This window comes from Hipposideros armiger, unplaced genomic scaffold (genome assembly GCF_001890085.2).
Source record: "Hipposideros armiger isolate ML-2016 unplaced genomic scaffold, ASM189008v1 scaffold_324, whole genome shotgun sequence".
NCBI classification, from domain to species: Eukaryota; Metazoa; Chordata; class Mammalia; order Chiroptera; family Hipposideridae; genus Hipposideros; species Hipposideros armiger.
The window spans coordinates 1,845,252-1,854,985 of NW_017731674.1; the positions used below are offsets into that span (position 1 = coordinate 1,845,252).

A 9,734-nucleotide genomic window follows, 5' to 3' on the forward strand; every position below is an offset into this window, starting at 1 on the left:
ACGTCCTCCACAACTAGACTGAAGAACAAAAGGACAGCAACTTGTCTGTTCCCCTTCCCCCGATTCCCCAATGCTGTTCCCCTCCCCCAATTCCCCAATAAAATCTTTAATAAAACAAAAAACTATGAAAATGAGATTTCTCTTAAGCTAAATTATAGAAAGCTGACTGTCTAATTCAGCTCAAAACAAAACTATAAATGCTTGAACCCTACAAAATGGCCTACACAAACTAATTTTAAGCATCTGAATAACAGCAGATTTATATTTCCCTTGTTTTTTAATATTTGAAAGACAAAGCAACTTTATTTCACTGCCAGAATTCAAGATTGTCTTAGCACAACTGTGACACCACAAATCCTAAGAAAGGAATTTGACAAGCCTTGTAATGGACAAATTTATGAAGGACTGTGGGAAAGTTACTGCTGACGTGAACCGTTAAGACTCAGCCTGAGCGTTTCTGCCTCATTTGATGTCCAGTGATGAAAAGTGAGGACTCAGAGTCACAGGGAGGGGAGGGTGCTGACCGCACACTTGAGTGATCACAGTCCCTAATGTAAACAAGGCCATCTAATCAAACGCTTCTCATGATCAGCTTACATCCGGTTCTAGTCAGTACTTTAAAATAAATATCAAGAAGACAGAAGTCCCTGTGCCTCTATAATTAGAAGCATGCCACCACAAGTCACAACAGTGTGAAGCCACAAAACAACTCTACACCAATACACCTGGATCACGGTATGTGCCAGTGGGCCTGATGGGTGTAGGGTCATACACAGGTAGGTCATCTCAAACTCCCTGAAGGTCTGGGAGCTATTATAGGAATTGTGACCTCCAAGCACCCTCTTCCACCCTGTAAACACCTGTCTCCAGTCCTCCCTCTGCCTCGATGCTCTGCTCCCTGGTCAGCCCGACAAAGCCCTTCTTTCTTCGCAGCTCGTGGCAACACTCTGACTGTCCACATGTACAGCTACACACACTGTGCTAGCGGCTGGGGACGTAAACGAAGGAATAAGGCGGGCCTTCTAGTCTTAAAAACACACAAGAGCCTACAGGGTGAGCATAGACTCCCCAGCAAACCGCCAGTAAACGCTGTGATGTGCACACAGGAGGAGCACTGAGCCGGGGCTGAGCTGCACTTGCTAACGCACTTCTGGGTTCTGCGATGACGGTCCCCTTGCTCTGCTTACAGCTCCCCCACCTACACACACACCCACACTGCACAGCTCTGGCTTGACCCTGGAATAAATGTGATCACACTGTAAGCTATTCTACAGTTTGCTTTTCCCACACAACATGGTACTTCCTGTGAGTTGTATAAACAGCATTTTTAGCACCGTTCAGGAACAATTTCACTGTGATTTCCTCTTTGATCTATGGGTTATTTACACTGTGCTTTTTCGTTTCAGTCAGACAGCAACTAGCCATCACCGTGTGCTGCAGGTCTCTAGCTCACCTGCACGGACCATGACTGGTGTCTATTAGTCTGTGAGGTTTGGTAACACCTTTCAGGACATAGAACAGACTAATTTTTTAACATTTTCATACATGGTTCTAAAACTCTATGCACTGATAAATGCAGTGCTTATTTACATGGCCATTACATCAAATTTCATAATGCTAATTTGCAAACCTCCAATAGCCTTGCAGATTTTCTTGTCTATGTGGCCTATGGAGACAGAGGTACACTCAAATCTCCCACGATGGCAGCGTACTTCTGTCAGCTACTGTTTCCAAGCTATATTATTAGGTACATGCTAACTTAGAATGATTGTCTCTTCCTGGTAAACTACACTTTTTAATCACTGTGTAGTGACTATGTCTAACGATGCTTTTCTCCTTACAGCATGTTTGTCTGATAAAGCAGCTCCAGCTTTCTTTTGGCCAGTTTGCTTTTCCCATCTTTAGACTTTCAGCTTTTCCGTAGCTTTATACGTTTTGAGTTTCTCTTGTAAACACCATAAAGGTGAATTCTGCTTTTCCGCCCTGCTGGCTAACAGCCTCTGCCCTCTGAGAGCAGCGTTCTGTCCGTTTTCACTTATCGCAATTACGAGTAACATCCAGGTTCATTTCTGCTGTCGTATTTTGTGCTTTCGTAATCGGGCAATTTCTTTCCCTCCCTTTTCATGCCTTCTTTTGGACTGAGTCTGTCCACCTCATCCCATTATTTTTCTTCTACTAGATTTGGAAATGATATGCTCTAATTATATTTTATTAGGGGTTACTCAATTTTTCTAAATGCCGATGTAATTTAAAATATTTTTACCTACTTCCCCAAAACAGTAGCAACTGAGTGCATTAACGCCGATCGCATGCCTCCCGTCTGCCAGACACCACCGTCCAGAAATCACCCCCATCGGGGTGCCTTAGCCACACAGCCCAGGCAGCTCAGCGCTGCTCTCAGCAACTTTGTCCAAACTTCAGCCACACTGGTTACTTTTGTTGTTTTTGTTGTTGGCCATTCATTTCTGCATCTCCACCCTTCTTTTGAGGTTATTTTCCTTCTATCTAAGATTTGCAGGGTCCTTATTTTGTAGAATGCCCCCACTCTGGGTTCTTCATAAGATTCAGGTCACGCACGTGGCGTACATGATCCCGCGCCCCTCGGCACACCCATCAGAAGGCACAGGCGTCAGTGTGCTGACTGGGGGTGTCACTCTGACGTAAGCTCACATCTCTTGGTATCTCTCAAGTTTCCATTTCTTTGTCTCTGTGTCACATTCAGCACAATTTCTTCAGACCCATCTTCACATTCTCTCTGTCTTTCTTCAAATGTGCCTATTTTGTTGTTTTACCCTGGGCACTGTTTTTCTAATTTTAACGATTAACGATCACATTTCCAGATTTTTTTCAAAATGTCCTGATCAATTCTGATAACCCTTTGTTCCTTTGTCATTAATTCCCTTTTTATTTAACATTTTTATTTTACATTTTGTATCTGTTATTTCAAACATCTGTGGTCTTTCAGAGTCTGACCCTCTAACTCCAGTCCATGGTGGCTTGTCTCCTGGTGCGTTTAATGATTTGGGAGGAGACGGGACGGGCTCGTGTTCATCGGGAACTCCCCGTGACCATGTTCTCAGGGCAAGTGTTTGAAGGGCCTTCCTCTGAGAAGGGTTTGCTTCTGCTGGAAAGCCCAGTGGCACCACCAAAACAGGGCCACTTAAACTAACGGAAAGCGCTTGGTCAAGGCTGCAAAGCGATCTTCTAAAAGGTGAACGCAATGAGCTAAAGACATAAAGAAGCAGCTTACTGAGAATTAGGGGGAAACGGCTTTCATTCAGAGCACAAATAACTACTGAGTGGCTACTATGTGCCAGGCACTGTTCTAAGCAGTGAAAACCAAACAGATAAAAATTTCTGCAGGGAAAGAAATTAAATAAAATAAACAAGTAAATTACACAGTAGAGCAGAAGGTGAAAGGTGCTGCGGGAGAAGTGTCAGGAGGAAACGGGGGGAGGGAGCAATTTCGAGAAGGTGATCGGGGACAGCCTCACTGAGGAGCCTGCAAGCAAGCTCTTGACGGGGGGATTTCTGGGGGGTGCATCCAGCCATGGGAATGACGAATGTGGAGACCCTGCCAGAAACTTCTCGTCAATCAGGCCATGCTCAAGGCCTCCCTCAGAGCCACCTTCCAAACACACAGAGCTGACTGTGTCGGCCTCCGCCTGGGAACCCACAGCAGACACGAGGCCCGCACTGCCTGGCCTCACTGACACCTCCAGCCACGTGTTTCTCACGCACCAGACGCCGGAGTTGTCACTGTTGGCTGGCAGTCAGGCCACGGCAGCCCTGTGCCTTCAGCACGCTGTGGCCTCCGCCGGTGTGCGTCTCCCGTGCTCTCCACCTGGCAAACCGTTATCCTACTCCGAGGTTCAGCTTCCACTGGGGGCGCTCCCCGTATCACGCTGCCACTCAACAGAAGTGGCTGAGCCTCCGTCAGCGTGACGAACCTTCTCCTGGAGGACGTGACATGTAGTCATTCATGTCCTTTAAGTGCTTGGCTCATCCTCACAGCACACCCGTCCTTGCACATGGCTCCCCTCCCAGTGGTCACGGCCCCTGTGACACAGTGTCTAGGACACTGATGTGTCCGTGTGCTGCCTGTGCCATCGAGAGTGGGAACCTGAAAGAGGACCTCGGAGACCCCTCTGAGTTCTAGTATTCGATGACTCTCCCTAAGCAGTGTCCCCTCCCTCTAGGTGGGATTAGCCAAAAACCTGCAGCAGAATCAATGGGAACGTTCACAGATACCAAGATTCTTGACTGTCTCTACGAACCTTCTGCATCAGAAACGGACAATTGCAGGTGCAGCTCCTTTCCAGCTGGGGAAGAAGATGCCTGATGCCTCACTGTCCTAGTGCTCGGTGCCACAGCCTGAGGTGGGAGTGTGTCGCACACCCACGTGAAAGGCAAGCAGCTGCGACGCAGGCGTTAAGTTACGTGCCTGAGACAGCAAGTCGCCTCAGTGGGGAGCTGGGATGTGAACTCCAGGCCCTGGAACCCCAGCAGGGACCTGTTTTGTGACGGAAGCTCCTGCACTGAGAAGCATGGACTCCCGCAGATCTGGCTGAAGAACATGGAAGAGGAGCCGATCTTTGTTCCCCCTCTCACCTCTGAGAAGCACAAAACAAGACTGCTTCCCTCTAGCTCCTTATGCCCAGAGCTAGAACACTAACGAGAATTTAAAGTCTTCGCATTAGTATCGACATAAGCATCGACTCACTCACCTCATGGGTCCACAGTTGAGTATGATAAACGCCAACAGTATCATCACACAGATGGCTCTGCGCTTCGGACTGGGAACTTTCAGCCTGTGGTTCTAGAGGGAACAACGACATGAAAAGCAATGAAACCTCAACCTCACCAAGGGCAGCGCCTGAGACAGGAACGCGCCCCTCGCCGTCCTGGGAGGGCTTCACCAAGCCCAGGTCCAGTCAGGAGACAGTCCTTTCCAAAGAGGACAGAGAGCCTGCCAAGCTCCCTTCGTGGCACACAGAGAAAAGGGGAGAAGAAACACAGCTGCCTCTTCACCCAAAAGGAAGGAGTTCAACTATTTCACATTCTTAGGGGTGCTCAGGACCTTCTGAGATGCCTCTGTGGTGTGCGGCCTGTCCCTTAGACCACTGTTTGCAGAGACACGAGAGCCCCCACTGCCAGGGTCCCAAAGGACACACACTCCACGAGCAGGACTCGGGGGATCGGCCTCAGCCTCACGGGCCAGCATGGCAACCAACGGCAGGAAGCAGAGCGGACGCCGGGGGAGAAAGAATTCAATCTGCTTGCACGGTTTCTTTCTAAGATGGCTGCTGAGCTGAGCAAGAGGGGCGAGGCGGGCAGGGAGGGGCTGCCTGTGGGCACAGAGCTCAGCGTGCCCTCCGCCCCAGCACCCGGGCTTCACACAGCCGAACCTGAGCTGTCACATCCCCGCCGACTCGCAGAGAAGGAACTGGGCCGCCCGACACCCGCCGGCGAGCAGCACTCACCTCCGACACAACCGCGTCCAGCTGCCGCTTCAGCGACCCATTCTCCTCCCGCAGCCGCTCGTTCTCCGAGAGGGCGGCCTTGAGCCGGGCCTCCAGCCCCAGCATGTACTCCTTCTTCTTCCTGCGAGACTGACAGGCCGACTCCCGGTTCTTGATCATCCGCTGCTGTCTCCTTAGCACAGCCATCTAGGGGGGTCACAATCGTCAGCAGGGTCTCGCCTTCACGGCTATTTTTAAACACATTGCTTTGAAACAGGTTTTGCAAACTATTACCCAAAGTGCATTACAATTAAATGATTAAACGAGGCCTTCTGACAGTAGCCGATTCCTTCCAGTGCTTTCTAAGGCTGGTGTGCTGTCTCCAGTTTCCCTGCAGAGGCTCAGGCAGTGCCTGACGAAGCGATGTTATGGATCTGGACACCTGGATGGCATCTCAGGCCCTGACAAGCTTTCCGGAAGCACACGCCCAGCCACTCGTAAGGCCGCCTGTACTGGAACGTCACCGTCATGTCAAGTTCACTGCCTGCAAACGGACTCGTGTCTCCCTCGGCCCAGATTTTCTATCTGCCCATCTCCTATCGATGGCACGTGTCTCCCGTGACCGTTAACTTACTTTCCTTTCACTCCGCATTTACTCCCTCTCCCACCCTCTCGTTTACTCACTAGGTGTGGACTGAGGACACGCTGACCAGGGAAGGTGTATCTTGGCGTTCCTCATCTGTGTCCCCGCGGCCCCTCCTGTCCAGACTCGCGTTAACTCAGCCCGGGGCCACTGCCACAGCCGCCTGACGATATCACCCATCACCAGGCTCTTCCTGGCCACCGTTTCTAAGAAAACTTTCCTCAAAAATCATTTTTATGATGCTCCTCTGCTGTGAAACAGGCTAGTCCTGAGTCCTAGCAACCACCTGGGCTCACACGGCCTCCCTCACGTGACCGCCCCTACTCAACCAAACCTCCTGCCCCAACTCCACAACTACGCAAACCACAGCCTGATCTGACGGTCACACAGGCCTAGCCTGTTTCTTCATTCACGCCATTCATTCCAGTCTGGAATGCTGTCTCCTCCACAAACTTAGGTCTAAGGACCCCCCCCAGCTCTAACTCTGCTAAACCGCTCGGAGTCTTGGTTTCCTGGGAATGCCCTAGGCCCTTATAATGTGAGAGATAACCCTGAACACTCGTGGTCTCGACTGTTTCATGAATGGTAACTCTCTCTCTCCACCTAGATTTTAGACCAAAACCAAGTAATCCTACTTTTTTGTTTACTACCCACAAGATCTACCCTAGTTGAAACTTACTGAGCAAAATTAGTTTCGTCATGTTTTCTAAACTAAGTTATAGAACCTGTTTGTTACAGCATTAGTCTAATTTATTTGGGCGAAAGTGAGAGGCTGCAAAATTAAATCCATGAAAAGCACCAGATAATATTAAATTGATTATTGTAACTATACAGATGACTGAATTATTGACTCCTAAGTTTTGTAACGGACTTTAAAGAATAAAACATTCTACTGTGCGGCGTTCAATCCTCTTAATGAGACCAGTAAATAAAATTAAACAAATATTGATTTCTTTTAGAACCACAACACTCCCACCCATACTACACATCTCAGGAACAGAGGGATGCCCAAGCCAACCAAGAGATCCCTCAGCACCAATCACTGTTGACAACCTTTCAATCAGAACCCACGAGGAAAAGAAACATTACACGAGGGGCAGAAAAAGGCGTTTTTCCTTTTTTATCCTTTTCTAATAGAAACACTAGAAGAATGTTGACTTACATAACCATCATCTATAAAATTTCCCTGTGGGGTAACTATCCCACTCTTCAATAATGGTACACAGGCACGCACACATGCACATGCATACACACACAAGCACAAAACACATGCACACACATGCACATGCACGTGCATATATGCACATGTACACACACACACACACACACACACACACACACGCACATGCAGCAGAGCAAAGCCATGAGGGACCGATCACTCGCCAGTGTCAGGCCTATCCCTGGAAACGCCTCTTTGCTTCATGCAGGCTCCGCTCAGGTGTCGCCGTCACGCCAGTGCTGTGTCCATGACTAACACTGCACACTGGGTGATAAAGCGCATGGGGCACTTGGACAAACCCATCACGGGGAGCCCCGGGCACGAGTTTACCCTGAGACTAGAGAAAAGGCGGTCTCCCTGTAGAGCAGCGGTTCTCAACCTGTGGGTCACGACCCCTTTGGAGGTCGAACGACCCTTTCACAGGGGTCGCCTAAGACCATCAGAAAACAAAAAGATATTTACATTACGATTCATAACAGTAGCAAAATTACAGTTATAGAGTAGCAACGAAAATAATTTTATGGTTGGGGGTCACCACATGAGGAACTGTATTAAGGGGTCGCGGCGTTAGGAAGGTTGAGAACCGCTGCTGTAGAGGCTGATACACCATGGAAAGTCGGGAGGCACACAGATGGCACGCCACGCTGCCATACCGTTTACTAAATCTCAAACAGGATTAGGGAGTTCTATAAACAGTGAAAGCACCTGCGTGTCACACAGCATTCAAGCTTCAAAGGCTGCCGTGCACATGGCTCATGCTAAAAAAAAACGAGAACCACCTGTGGCCAATATTCATTTCCTCCCACGGAAAAAGATACAATATAATAGTTCTGAAAATAAAGTCAATTCTCAAAGCTACCAATAAATACAAAGGATAAAGACAATAAAAACGAATGACACCCACAGGAATCACAAAACAGAGTTCCAACTTCACATCTCAGCAAGGTATCTTCAGCTCTCTGAACATATAATATTTAAAGTATTCTGTACTTCCTAGACAAAAAAAAAGCTCAATGTGCAGACTAAACACCACACACACACGCACACGGCTGCAGTGCGCGCGCACATAACAGTCGGGAGTTATAAAAAGACATAAACACACTCTCCTTTAGAGCCCATGATCAGGGCATAAGAGCCTCAGAAAATTTTACCTGTAACACTTTTACTCCTCGGAAATCATTCTTTAACCTGCTTTAACCAATCAAAATTTCTCTTCTGTTAACAAGTAACATTCTTTCACATATTTATAAAATAGTAATCTTTCAGAGAACATACTCTTCAAGACTATATAGCGATTGATACTTTCATTAAACAAATTTGCTATTCTTCTTTGTGATTTATCCATTCACATAGTATTTTGTCCATCTGATTGTGGAGTTAATTCACATTTTTCTCACTGATTTGTAAATACTCTTTATATATTAAAAACAGTTTGAAAAAAAACTATGGAACTTATACACGAAAGTTCAAATTAGCATTATTCAAAATAGCCAAAAAGTGGAAACCATCCAAATGTCCATTAGCTGACGAATGGATCAACAAAACGTGGTGTGTCCAAACAGTGGAGTATTATTTAACCCTTAAAGGAGTAAATGCTGACACACACTACCACAGAACGGGCCTTGAAAGCACTATGCTGGGTGAGAAGTCATTCACAGAAGGCCACACCGTGTCTAACTCCACTGACACACAATGTCCAGGACAGGCAACTCCGTAAAGACAGAAAGCAGGCTGGCGGCTGCCAGGCACTGGGAGAAGGGGGGTGAGGGATGGTCAATAATGGCTACAGAGCTTCTTTAGAAAGATTCCAGGATTCAATAGCAGTGGTGGTGGCACCACTCTGTGAATACCCTAAAAAAACACTAAATTGTACACTTTCACAGGGTGAGCTCTAAAGCATGTGAATTTTACCTCAATGAAGCTATTAAGAAAGTAACAACAGCTTTTCACGAAGATGGCACCGAAAGCGAAGGAAGCCCCTGCCCCTCCGAAAGCCGAAGCCAAAGCAAAAGCTTTGAAGGCAAAGAAAGCAGTCCTAAAAGGCGTCCACAGCCACACAAAAAAAGAAGATCCGCATGTCACCCACCTTCCGAAGGCCCAAGACGCTGCAGCTCCGAAGGCAGCCTAAATATCCTCAGAAGAGCGCCCCCAGAAGAAACAAGCTTGACCACTATGCCATTATCAAGTTCCCCCTAACTACCGAGTCAGCCATGAAGAAGATAGAAGACAACAACACACTTGTGTTCATTATGGATGTCAAGGCCAACAAGCACCAGATCAAACAGGCTGTGAAGAAGCTCTATGACATTGACGTGGTCAAGGTCAACACCCTGATCAGGTCTGATGGAGAGAAGAAGGCATATGTTCGGCTGGCTCCTGACTATGATGCTTTGGATGTTGCCAACAAAAT

The 9,734-nt window shown here is 47.7% G+C and overlaps 1 protein-coding gene and 1 pseudogene across 4 annotated transcripts in view; one reads left to right on the top strand and one right to left on the bottom strand.

Annotated features, from left to right (window-relative positions):
- The window catches only part of ATF6 (activating transcription factor 6), an 87,748-nt gene that overhangs the window by 51,870 nt on the left and 26,144 nt on the right, over positions 1-9,734 (bottom strand). For all 4 annotated transcript variants that reach the window (XM_019660692.1, XM_019660694.1, XM_019660695.1 and 1 more), the window contains 2 exons: positions 5,484-5,669; positions 4,728-4,819 (listed from right to left, as the gene is read on the bottom strand). In XM_019660692.1, the coding sequence (XP_019516237.1) occupies positions 4,728-4,819; positions 5,484-5,669 (278 nt within the window). The remainder of the gene's footprint in view (positions 1-4,727; positions 4,820-5,483; positions 5,670-9,734) is intronic.
- Positions 9,279-9,729, top strand: LOC109392298 (60S ribosomal protein L23a pseudogene; annotated as a pseudogene).